Source organism: Haliaeetus leucocephalus, unplaced genomic scaffold (genome assembly GCF_000737465.1).
Source record: "Haliaeetus leucocephalus isolate CR32 unplaced genomic scaffold, Haliaeetus_leucocephalus-4.0 Scaffold484, whole genome shotgun sequence".
Taxonomy (NCBI): domain Eukaryota; kingdom Metazoa; phylum Chordata; class Aves; order Accipitriformes; family Accipitridae; genus Haliaeetus; species Haliaeetus leucocephalus.
Genome location: NW_010972920.1, coordinates 288,025 through 300,776, shown reverse-complemented (window position 1 = coordinate 300,776; position 12,752 = coordinate 288,025). Strand labels below are relative to the sequence as shown.

Sequence of the window (12,752 nt, the reverse complement as noted above, 5' to 3'; positions counted from 1 at the left end):
AGGGGGGGGCCGGGGGGCGCCTGGCCGTGCCCCAGCGTGGGGGGCAGCGGGGCATTCCCCCCCGCCCCGGTGCGGCCCCGGCATCCCCATCCCTGGGGGTGTTTCTTCTGGGGTGAGGGACCCCCTGGCTTGCCTGCTGCCTTCCCCTGGGGCGAGCTGCAGCCCGGGCGGCCTCGGGAAAGGTGAATTTGGGGTCCTGCCTGCCCCGGGAGGCTGGGGCCGGGGAGGGTGCTGGGGGTGCTGCGCCCTGCGGGCTCGGGTGGGACGCGGAGTCGGGTGGGATGCCGCTCCGGGGAGCAGAGCAAGGTCTGCCCTGCTCTCTTTGGGCAGTGCCACCCCGCGGGCTTCGCCCACCTTGAGGAAAGGAATCCACGGGGATCGATGTGAAGGTGCGAGGTTTGTGCTCCCGCCACAGCACCTCGCCGGGGTGCCTGGGGGGAGGATGCTGCATCGGGCTCTCCCTCATGCCCTTTTCCCGTCCTTTCCCTGTGTAACTTTTCCATCTTTCCTTCTGCATTTTCATTCTTCCAGCACAGCGATAGGATATATGCAGTTTAAAAATAGGACTGAGGCTGACGTTCCCCTGAGAGAAAGCTGTGCTAACTCATGGCTTATCCTTCGGGTCGGAGTTGCCGTGATATCCTGTTAGAGGGAATGAAACGGCAGGCGGGGATGAAAAATCACTTAAAGAGCCTGAGGGCTGGGGCCTGAGGTGACCCTAGCAGCACGCGTGGCTTCAGCTGTCGGGCGTGCTCACCGAGCAACGGCCACATCTGGCCTGGACGGAAAAATTCGGGCCCTGGTCTGTGCTGTGGCCCCGCGAAGGAGGGCAGCCTGTGGGCAGGGATGCTGGGAGGCCAGAAACCCTGCCTGGGGCTTCGAGGAGCACTGCAGGTGCATGGCCAGGAGGAGCTTAGGGGCTGCAAAGGGGACGGATGGGAAATCGGGGCATCCACACCAGGGCTGTTTTGGGAGACTCAAGTTTGGAGGGTCTGTCTGCGCCGTGCCCCCCCCGCCCCGGACCCTGTCCCGCAGTGGCATGGCAGAGGGGCTGTCCCTTGTGAGATGTGCGCAGCCTTCGATGCCACAGCTGTCTCACAGGGACTTGGATTATGTGAAGTTCCTTCTTCTTTAATCTGAGATTTTCTTCCCGGAAAGGTAACAGTGGCACCAGCTCCGCACTTCGGAGCGGAGCCAGGCCTGGCTGGGGGCTGTGCTGATGGGGGCAGGGGTGGGACGTGCCAAGGTGTTGCCCAGAGGGGCCGTCCCCTGTGGGGAAGAAGTCCCGCTTTTGGCAGAGAAACCCCAGCTTTGACCCCTGGGAAACTGGGCTTGACCCAGGGGACCCCATCAACTGGGAGTACGTCTCCCTGCCAGCGCGGCCACCACCCCCAAAGGCCGGTAGGTTTTGGGGTGCCTTTGAGGACAGGGAGGGTGCTGGAGAGGGCACATACCTTGTTGCAGTGGGGGTGCACGGCCCCATGTCTCTGGCAGTCGCTAACACTGGGGCATGTGGGGTGAGGAGGGGCGGCCCACCAGCCCCCCCCCAAAGTGCCCCCCAGGCTCTTGGTGCCGGGACTTGGGTGCCTCCGGGAGCTGCGCTTCCTCCTTAAAATAAACATGGGAAGTGGTGATCCGATCCCTTGGCCTCGGGGATTTAACAGAGGCTTCATGCTTGCTCTTGGCACGTTAATCCACGCGGCCCTTTGCTGGGGCTGGCCTCGTGGGGTCCTTCCTTGGGGGCCGGGGTCACCGACACCCCCCCCAGGACTACCCCAGGGCTGTAGCCGGGGGTAGCAATGCTTTTTTCCCAGGGTGTGAAGGGCACGTTGGGGACTTGGTGCTTAGCCTGGCTCCCTCGGTTGGTGGGGGTGTCGGAGGGGGGGACACGACGGGACACCCGACCCCGGCTGCCACCCTTCCTCTGCCCAGGGAGATGCTGCGCTGTGCGGGGAAGCAAAACGTGTCAGTGCTGTTGCTGAAGGATGCTCGGAGGTTGAAGCTCTTCTGTAAGACGAGTTATAGGTCACGCACACCCCGCCGGGGACCAGAGCCCAATCCTGCTCAGAAAGTAACTGTTTGAGGGGAAAATGTCTTGTTTTCTCACGGCTGGGCTGTGTAGCACCCCACTCCCTGAGCCTTGCTGCAAGGAGGGGCCTAAGAATGTAAGAAACCATTATTGGTACTTCTATCCCCAAATGGCGTGTGTGACACCTTTATTTCCAGAGTCTGGCATATATGGGAGGAGGATGGGCAAGCTGATCTCAGCAAGCTAGCTGTAGGCACAGGGAGCTTTTACCACCCTTAAGAGGGATTTCCCCAGGGGTGAACTCACTCTGTCGCAGCTGAGTCAGAAATTGCCCTCTGAAACGCAGCTTTTAAAAAGAAAAAAACCCAAAGCAATCACCACCCTGTAGCCATCCTGGAGTCGATGCAGGTCCATCTGCGGGGCAGAGGGACAGAGCGTGGAGCCAGGCAGCTGAGGAGCAGGGTTGTGTGGAAAGGAAATGCAAACCTATGAGACTGATTTTTTTTTTTCTTTGTCACACCAATGTGAAAAGAACTGTGATTTATTTTGGGATTTCTGTCATCCTAGGTATTTTGGAAATATTTGCTGTGTCTCAGGGGATTGTAGGAATACGAGGAGTTTTCAGCAACAAATTTTTAGCGATGTCAAAAAAAGGAAAACTCCATGCAAGTGTAAGTAAACCCCCCGCTTATCAGTATGTATTGTTTATTAAAGGCCTTGTGACATCTTCACGTGCACGTGGCAGCGATGCTCCCAGGCAGGGCCCCGGCGTGCCGAGGCCTTTCGGCTGCTGGGAGGGCTCCGTGCTGGGCGGCATCGGCACCCTGCAGACAGATAGGGGACAGGTGGAGCCTAAAACCCCGAAGCCCGTATCCCTACTTACTGCATTTAACCAAGAAAAGTGCCTTTTTTTTTTTTTTTTTGCAGTTGGGTGTTTGCATCAAAAGGACTTGTTCTTTGAGCATTGCCGGTTTATTTTTAGCAACTTCTGCAGCAGATCATGCAGACGGTTTTAGCCAAATGTCTCCCAGAGAGCGGCATGCGTGGCGCCGGGAGCCCATATGCTTGCGGGGAAGGGGCTGCAGCCCTGGCATTTTGGCTGGGTTCGCCCATGGGGGAGAGACGTCCCCAGTGAGAGTGTGTGGCTGCACACAGGGCTTTGGGCAGGTGAGGTCCAGCCCGTGTGGGAGCGTTGCAGCTAGAGCGGGAAAATCCCAGTAACTCTTGTTTCTGCAGGCTGTTTTCCTGAAGGTTGGGGTCTCCTGCAGGTCTAAGTGTGCTTTTTCCAGGATTTTTGCATTGAATAAATCCTGTAAGTTGATTTCACTGTTTTTTTCAACTTCAAGATGCTGCTTTCTAAGTTTTTCCTGTTAGTTCTAGAGATCTTTTAAACAAATGAAAGTAACTACCATGCTTACATGAAAGTCGTCATCTTTTGAAGGCGTGTGTAAGTGCAACTTCCAAAGAAGTTGGCAATATCTTTATTTAGTTTAAGGCAATATCTTGGACAACCTGTCGCCCAAGTTTATTCCTAGGGAGCCTGTTCAGGGCTGATAGCCTGGAAGAGGGAGAAGCCAGTTGCCCGCCCTGCGGTTATGAGCCAAACCTCACGCTCGCAAAGCGGATGTTACTGATGTGCGTAAGCTGCCCGAGCCCGCAGATTGCCTTCAAGTGAGATTTATGAACTTGCCTCTCTCCCTTGAGTCTTACTGGAGTGTTGCTCCTGAAACCTAATGATGCTTAAAGGGTGAGCACATGGTTGCTTATTTTAGGAAACAAAGTAGGAGCAGGAATGGTGTCTAGGGGAAACGGGGAATGGCTGCATGGAGGAAAACACGAGGGAAGTAGATGGGGCAGGAAGCAGGCAGAGCAGGAGGAGAGTAGTGGGAAGGTAAAGGATGCAGAGGAGAGAGAAGCAGGCGGCGCATGATCCCCAGACCTTCCAGAGCTTCCCCTCCCTCACAGCATACAATGGGCCCCTTATCTGAGCTGAAGCCTTGATTTATGCCCTGGTGCAGGCAGAAATTAAATCAAACCTCGTCGGTGTATGGTTAATTGTTGGCACACAAAGGGCAGAGCCGGAGAGGGACCTCAATTAGGCGGGTCAGAGCGGGGGGTGAGGACACACGATGCCCTGCTCGGATGAAAGCCGCAAATTTGTAGAAACTTGACCCAAATGTCTAAAGATTGCTGGGCTAAATAATGCTGATAATGCAAACCCGGCATCTGTTGTTCTTTCCTGCCTTGGCAGGATAAAGTTATTCCATGGCCTAATGAGTTTTGAGCAGTACAAAGCGCGTCCTGCGCCCGTCACTCAGGGCAGCGCTTTGATATGGGAGTCACGCCGGTGACTTTGTGCTGAACCGCAGATAAAAGTCATTCCTACAGGGATTCGGGCTCCTTCGAAACTGGCTCTCAGGGCCCAGCTTTATCCCAGCTCAGTGCTTTGCAGCAGCCCTCCTTTTTTTTTTCTTTCTTTTTTTTTTTGATGGCAACTTAATTAAATTACCAAGCGGTTCATTTTTAGAGGCACCATCTTCAGAAAATGACAGCAATCCCAGCAATTATCAGTTGCATGCACAGATGGCTTTTTCCTCGTTGATAAATCCTCGGTCCCCAGTTTGTACATTTTTAGCGTGAAATGGGCAGGAGGGGGTTTGGTGTCAGTCTCGGCAGGGACCGGCACGAACTTGAGAGAAGAGCCTTGCTCTCAGGGGGCCTAGGTAATTCAGGAGTTGTTCTGAGTCGACTGAATGCCATGGTCCTCACTGGGGCAAATCTGTGTCGAATTGCATTTTGGAATTTAATTGACTTCACAATTGCTCTTCATGATTGTCTTGGGAGCTGCTGCAGAGCAAATCTGACGGCCAGCCAGCGCGCTGTGGCTGCGCTGCCTGCCCTGTGCTGGGAAAAATGCCTTTTCCCTGGCTGAAACGGTGCGGTTGCTGAGCTGAGAGGTTGGGACGTGGGGAAGCCTGTCAGAGTGATGGCGAAGCAGCAGCTGATGGGCTTCTGACGGTGGTTTGTCCTCTGGGGGTGAGGGCTTCCCTCCGCATGCGCTGGCTGCGGGTGCAGCCCACAACATCCCTCCCCGTCCAGAGCTGGGGACCCCCACCCCCCCCTTCCCCAAATCCCACTTTGGAATGCATGCTACTCTGACTCTTTGGGAGCAGTTCCCCCAAAACTACTTTAAGCAGGAACTTTTCCTGTGATGTTCCAGACGGGAAGCTGGGCATGCCTCTTACTGCCACCTCCCTTTGCGGGGTGGCATTGCCCCCAAAACATTGGGCCAGGCTGGAAATGCAGATTTGGCTTACGCACAAGCAAGGCAGTGGCGAGCTTACCCGTCTGCACAGGAATACGTATGAGCAGGGGCACGAGCATTTTCTCCTATTCACAGCAGCGCTTGCAAAGCCCGCTGGATCCGATTTCAGTATCGGATCCTCGGCCACAGTCAGCCTCGATGCCTGGGACAGGGCAGCCAACTTGGCATCTCCTACACCAAGAAAGCCTGCTCTTGCCATTTGCCCAGATCCCACTGGGAAACGCAGGGCCTGTTTCAGAGCGTTTTGTGCTGAGCATCGAGGATGTATAAAAGACAGGGAAAGCAAAAATGAGTAATCAAGGTGACGTTTCTTTCAAGTGAAGAGCAAAAGGAGACTTAATTCAAAGTGCTATGAGGAAAAAAAATGCGTGGCAGGCTGGGGACTCTGTCACTTGTAAGATGCAACTTCACTGGTTAAATTAGGAGTTTAAAAATGATCTGAGCCAGTTGGGCCTTCTCTGTGGTTAAAAAGCACTGCTTGGGGGTTTTGTCTTGTTCTCTGTTGCTGGGGGTTTCGAAGCTCGAGAGCTCAGCATCCCTTTCACGTCAACAGTTTTGAAGTGGTGTTTTGCAATCAGGCTGCAGTGCCCCAGGCACGGCTGGAGAAGCTGTCAGGGCACCAGGTACCATACCCGCGTGGCAAAGGATTTCGGAGGGGCTGCTGGAGGCTGCAGCCAGGTGTCCCATGGCCATGGGTACATAGCTGGGGCATTACCGTTCTATTTTTGTATTTCTGCATGCTTTTTTTTTTTTTTTTTTTTTTCCCCTCCTCCCCCTTGACAGCAACAAGGAACTGTTATGGGCAGCGTTCAGCCTGTCCTCTCAGGCAATGGGAAGCCTTTTGCCCCGGCCATCTGGGAGGCAGCGCGGCTCCCCTGTTTGTAAGAAGTGATGCTCTTGGGCTGCAAGTAATTTCTTCAGGTTATCAAGGGACAAAATGCCCTGAGTTCATTTAAGACGAAGAAGAAGGAAAAAAAAAACCAAAAAACCAACCAATACAATCAAAGCCATGTTCAGTGAAGCAATGAAAATCTGCATGCAAATTGCCTTTCCAGATTATTAAGTGATGATTCAGTGCCTGAGCGCGGGGTGTGAGGGTGGGAACGGAGATGGAGCGGGGGGCTCAAACCCAGGGTCCTTGGTGGGGCTGCAGCACGGTGGGTATGGAGCCGTGTCCTCCCTCCTGTCAGTGGGAAGGGCAGGAGGAGAGCTGGGGCGGGAGGGAAGGGTGCTGCTGGGGCAGGCCAAGCCTGTTTTTTCCAAGGAACTCCAAAATTGGGTGGCAAGCAGCTACTGAAAGTATCTGTGTTGGGGGTTTTCCAAATTGCTGGGTGCCTGGAGGCCTCGGAGTGGGTTTCCCAGGTGCCCCACGTTGCTGCTCGCCCCTTTGGACCTGGTTTGGGGAGACTTAAAAACCGAGCAAGCGTCACAGGGCAGGGGACGGGTAAAACCAGCCCTTTGCTAATGGTGCCCCCGGCTCTGTCCCCGCAGGCCCGGTTCACGGCGGATTGCCAGTTTCGGGAGCGATTCCAGGAGAACAGCTACAACACCTATGCCTCGGCTGTCCACCGCAGCCCGCGCTCAGGCCGGCAGTGGTACGTGGCACTCAACAAGCGGGGCAAAGCCAAGCGGGGCTGCAGCCCCCGTGCCCGGCCCCAGCACGTCTCCACACATTTCCTCCCCCGCTTTCGGCAGCCCCAGCCCCCTGAGCTCGCCTTCACCGTCACCCTCCCCGAAAAGAAGCCGCCGCCACCGCCGCCAAAACCGAAGGTCGCCCCATCCCCGCCTCGGAAAAACCTCGGCCCCATCAAGTACCGGCTGAAGTTTCGCTTCGGGTAGTGTGCCGTGGCGGGGATGCTGGTGTGGGAGAGAGTGGGCGCCTCCGCGGCTTTTTGGGGGTGACCTCGTGGGAGACCTGTGTCCCCGCCTCCCCGCCTCCCCTGACGGATGTGGCGACGCTCCACATAGCTGTGTTGGGCTCGGGGTCTTCTCTTCGCCCTGCAAACCGGACAGCATCCTTGGAGGTCTGTGCTGGGACGACGCAACTTGAGCTTTCCAAAGAGTATTCCTGTGGTGAACGGAAAACACTTGATGGACCTCGGGTTAATTTTCTGTGGTTGAAAGAAGCAGAAAGGTACCTCTACGGCGAAGATGTTTTCTTAACTTATTTTCACTAGTGACTCTTTTGACAATCATTTTCATGCAAGAGATATGTTCAAAGCCAACCTATTAAGTGCTTTTTTTTCCTTTTCGGGTTTTTTTTTTGCATCTCCTTTTTGCTGCACTTTTTTCCTCTGATCTTACCTCAGACACCGTGTATCCAGGTCTGCCCCTTCCCCTTCTCTTAAAAACCAGCTCCTCCCTTCCACAACAAAACAACAAGATCAAGTCCAACAAATTCATTCATCTTGCCTGTGGTGCAAGGGGGTCTTAAAACTCTTTGTTGGCAATAATACATAGATATATATATATATTTTTTTAAGGGTTGCAGGCTTGGGGAGGGCAACTGTTTGCAGCCCCGCTCCCGGTGGTCTCTCCTGTTCTTCCCTGGACAGCTGGAGGAGTGAGTCTCCTCCCGTCCATCAAAGTATGGCTTCGATGTCTGTCTTTAAAATACCTCTGCCCCGGCCCCGTGGCATTCCTGCTCGCACGGGGAGGGAGGCAGGCCGAGACCCCTCCAAGCCTCTGCTCCCTGGGGACGGGGATGCACTTGGCCTCTGACTGCCCTGGTTTCTTCCGACAGTTTCCGCTGCTGATTTATTTTATCATTCACAATATGCTTATAGAGTGGGGGGAAAGTGTTTTATTTTATAGCGAGTGTGGCGATGTGGCAATAAATGCTGTTACAGCTAGTTGTACCTTTGGAAGTGTTTTTTCCCACCCAGGTTGCCCTATGGCTGCGACTGTCGATTTCTTTCTCTTTTGTGGTGTTATCTATGGAGTAACTGTGCGTAGGAGTTTTTAATTGGTGTTTAGCTGTGTTGCGTATGTACAGAAAATGTTAGCATTGAACTTCACCAGTTAAGCCTTAATAGGAGCCCAGGCGGGCTCGCGTTAGCAAAACCTCTCCTGACCTGAGCCCCGCTGGTGTCGAGCAGCAATAAGGAGGGCAGGCGGTACTGCTGAGCCTCTTCTCCACATCTGATCATGGTACAAATGGCTATTTCCATTGAAATCGTGGTTCTTTGCCCATCAGCCTTCTGGGCAGCTCCAGGCTGGATGCATCCGCTCCACGTGGCAGCAAATGCTTTTGCACAAGGGTGCGAGCTCCATGTGCGGGGATGGATAGGGATGCCGGAATAAAATATAATCGTGCTTCATTTTATAAACTGGATGTGTAATCTCTTGCTTGTCTGCTATCCGTGTGGTTTTTTTTTTTCTTTTCTTCCCCTGAAGGAGAAAAATCAGTGTTGCTAAATTAGTCGCTACGCATGGTTTTGTCAGAGGGTTTGGCCGGTGTGGTATTGGTGGCAGGGCGGAGCGGAGCAAAATAGGTGCGTGTGCTTCCTTTGTATGCCATGCTCTGCATACTGCATGCCAAGACAAACCTTCAGATGGCTTCTCTTTGGCGGCTGTTTGGGCCGGGGTCACAGCAGGGGACTGCAAGCCAAACCCCGGCCATTTCCAGCGAGACAGCCTGACCACAAATTTACAAAATCCAAGTGACGCTGCTTATGTGCCATTCAGCAGCCAGGCACAATTAGGTGCGATTAATGCTCAGTGAAGCATGGGGCCACCTAAATGAACTAATTGAGTGAAAACATTTGCAGGAGCTGTGTAGGAGGGTGCCACCTCTGCCGTAGCCCCGGGGTGGGTGCCTGGAGCTCCCCGAGCAGGTAAGAGAGGAGCAAATGGGTCGGTCCCTTGCTGCCACTGCTTTCCCTCAGAGGGGAAAAGGTATTTTTTTAGTCTTTAAGGAAAATTCTTGTCGATAACTAGCCTGTATGACAAAAAATTGCGTTGATCTGTGTGTTTCTGGGCAAAAACTGATCCCGAACTGAGCTGTGATGGCAGGATCCAGCGTTTGCCATAGCAACTACCGGGAAGCACTGCTTGCTCTGTTGCGGTTGCTGGGAGGGACCGGAGAGTGCGGGGCCGTGGTTCAAGCACGTCACCCTTGGGACTCACCTGAGGAAGGAGGGGTGCTGCTGGTGGTCCGGTCCCTGCCCCCCCCCCCCCCCCCCGAGCTAGCCCTCCTGCAGCCCCTGTGCCTGCAGGGGATGAGCACCGCCATTGCCTTGTGCTTGTGGGTCTGATTGAACTCTGTTTCTCCGGACACCCCTCGCTGTTCCCACCGAGGAGAAAAGGAGCATTTATTGCACTTCAGAGCTGTCGGGTGAAATTTGGCTGAGGAAGCAGCTCGGGCATCTCCCCCCCACTCTGGGGGCTGGTGAAACCTGCGCTCTCCTACCCGGGCTGGGTGAGGACTGGGGCAGGCTGAGGGAGTGCAGGTGCTTTCCTCCCTCGTGCCCCGTTTCCCAAGGGACGTGGGGGCTGCCGCTCTGCATGTCGAGGGCTGCTGCTGAAACGCAAACGTTTTACTTGGGGTTTCTGGCAGCCAGGAGCAGCCCTGCAGTATGCAGCTAAAGGGTGCTATCAGGCACGGCAAGCTGTGGGGGGAGGCTGGTGCTTTAATATTACAGTACTTATTAAAATGTAATCACGCTATTGCAGTGAAGAGGACTGTGCCACGTCAGACAGCATCCCGCCAGCAACCTCAGCAGAGAGCCTAATGAAAGTTAATCTAAGTGGCCTGGACTCACAAACCCTTCCTGTTCCTTTCTGGCTACTCTTCTGCATGAAAATTAAGTAGGTTTACTTATGGGGAGGTGACTGAAGGCATTTAAAAAAATGGGGAAACACCTCTGGTAAATTCTGTGGACAACTTGAGAGACTTTTATGGATGTCCTGGTTTCAGCTGGGATAGAGTTAACTGTCTTCCTAGTAGCTGGTACAGTGCTATGTTTTGAGTTCAGTATGTGAAGAATGTTGATAACACTGATGTTTTCAGTTGTTGCTCAGTAGTGTTTAAACTACAGTCAAGGATTTTTCAGCTTCTCATGCCCAGCCAGGGCACCTGACCCAAACTGGCCAACAGTGTATTCCATACCATGTGACGTCCCATCTAGTTTAGGAACCGGAAAGGGGGGGCGGGGATTCGCCGCTCGGGGACTGGCTGGGTGTCGGTCGGCGGGTGGTGAGCAATTGCCCTGCGCATCATTTGTACATGTCAATCCTTTTATTGCTACTGTTGTCATTTTATTAGTGTTATCATTATCATTATTAGTTTCTTCTTTTCTGTTCTATTAAACCGTTCTTATCTCAACCCAGGAGTTTTACTTCTTTTCCTGATTTTCTCCCCCATCCCACTGGATGGGGGGGAGTGAGTGAGTGGCTGCGTGGTGCTTAGTTGCTGGCTGGGGTTAAACCATCACAATGGAATAAAGGTAACTTTTCCAGTGTGTTTTGTTTCTTAGATTTCAAAAGTAGTTTTGGTCTTGGCTTACTTTTATTTACAGTTGTTGATTGTATTTAAACCTTTCTGGCTACTGCCTTTGCAAGCAGAGCGAAGGCCATGTTGCACTAGCCAACTGCTCCCTGAGCAGGATGAGCAGCCCAAAACCTGCAGCAGAAGACCAGAGCCTGCTGCAGCCCTGCTCCCAAGGCAAGAGGGAGCCTCCCTGCCATTCAGCAGGCGGGGATTTTTCTGGGAGAAAGCACACAAGACCGAAATGCTTCTTTTCGTCTTTCCTGCTTGTTGGCGGGACTTAGTCTTCCATGCTGTTGGGAGTATTGCACCTGCGGAATCAACTGGAGCAACAGTATGCTCTGTATTGTGACTTGAGGGAGGGAGAATTGCTGTGATGGTCCAGGAAAAGAAGGGCTGCAGCTTTGCAGTTCCGACTGACATCAACTATGCTGTCAGCCGCTCCTGTTTCATCTGAGTGGACTTAATCGTCTTGGCTTCAACAGCAACAGCACTAATTGCTGGACTCTTAAACAGGTTTTTGTACTTTACATAAAAGCCCTTCATATTGCCTTTAAATATTGTTGTGCACAGAGGAAAAACTTTCTGGGAAAATCCAGGGCAGGGGGGCTTTCCTACTTCTCTCTTTTGGGTGCTGAGGGCAGTGGGCCATGCTGGGGAAGGGGTTCTGCATTTGGGGACCGTGGGAAGGTTCTGGCTGCTGGAAGCGAGCAGGGAGGAGGGCTGTGTGTCAGCAGGATCAGTGGCCTTGGGTGAGGGACCAGCAGCCTCTCAGGCAATTTTAATCAGGGAGCAGGCTGAGAGCAGGGCTGGTACGAGCCTGGCGGTGGGTGGCATCCAGGGAACCAGGCCATATGAAGATAACACAGATGTATGAAATGAACCATCCTAGGACACCAGCATGGTGCATGTGAGCTCTTTGTCAGCTAGGCTAAAAATGGCATGATTGCACAATGTGGACCGATACCTAAAATTTGCCCTTTTTTTTCTCTCCCATTTGCTTTCTGAGTCATCTTTTCCTGCAGGCTTTGCAGATATAAAAAGTCTCAGATGTTGATTAGGCGAAGTACTGCATGGGGAGAGATGTGGAGCCTCTGGAAGCTCAGCTTGAAGCACGACGTTAGCAAGTGTTGGAATAAACGTGAAGTCCCCTGGGAGCAGGCGACTTCCTTTTTGCTTTGCAAAGCTGGTGTTTTACCCCAGTCAGCTCACTTCGCCAGGAGCTGCCCCGGGCAGGCCAGGCTGGTGGCTGCTATGGGCTGCACTGTTGGCGTGTTCACCTCCTAGAGAGTAACTCCAGACTGAACTTCTCACTCGATGGGGAAAACATTGCCTTAAACCCCGCATACGTCGATAAGTTGGGGGTTGGCATGGTGTGTCATTTTTTTTTTCCTTTTTTTTTTTTTTTTTCTCTTCTCCCATCCCTGACTTACCACTGTGGTGCTGAGGAGAAACAGCTGGAAATGAAACAAATGAAGGGGATTCCCAAATTCTTTTCCGAACAACTGCCCCCTTGGAAGGTGGCACAAATCCACGTGGAGTTGAGGAAGGGGCCACAGGGAGCACGGTGGGGTGCGCTGAGCTGCCAGCTGTGCCCCAGCTCCGCGTTCCTGGTTGCATTTGTTAAAATTCTGAAATGAAAAAGAAGCCCCCACGTTCCCTCCCTCCCCATCACACCTTGTTTCTAACCTCTGCAGAGGTACATCGTTTTCCAAATGCCCAGAAATATTTGCTTGGGTCCTACGCTTCCGCACCGCAGCATGTCACAGCTCGGGGCCTTCAGCCCACGGATGCGGGCGCATCGGCTGCAGATGCACCGTGCCGTCCCCTGCCTTCCCACAGAGCCCCGTTATGGCTCCGTTTCCACTTCTCCTGCGGGACAGTCAAAAATAAACAACCCGCACGGGAAC

General features: G+C 53.4%; 1 protein-coding gene across 1 annotated transcript; it reads left to right on the top strand.

Moving 5' to 3' along the window:
• Window positions 1–2,595: 2,595 nt before the first annotated feature.
• FGF5 (fibroblast growth factor 5) lies at window positions 2,596–7,193 on the top strand. Its single transcript, XM_010575468.1, has 2 exons — window positions 2,596–2,700; window positions 6,846–7,193. Exons 1-2 carry the CDS (start codon window positions 2,671–2,673, stop codon window positions 7,191–7,193), a joined length of 378 nt encoding a protein of 125 aa, XP_010573770.1. The 5' UTR covers window positions 2,596–2,670.
• Window positions 7,194–12,752: the final 5,559 nt, after the last annotated feature.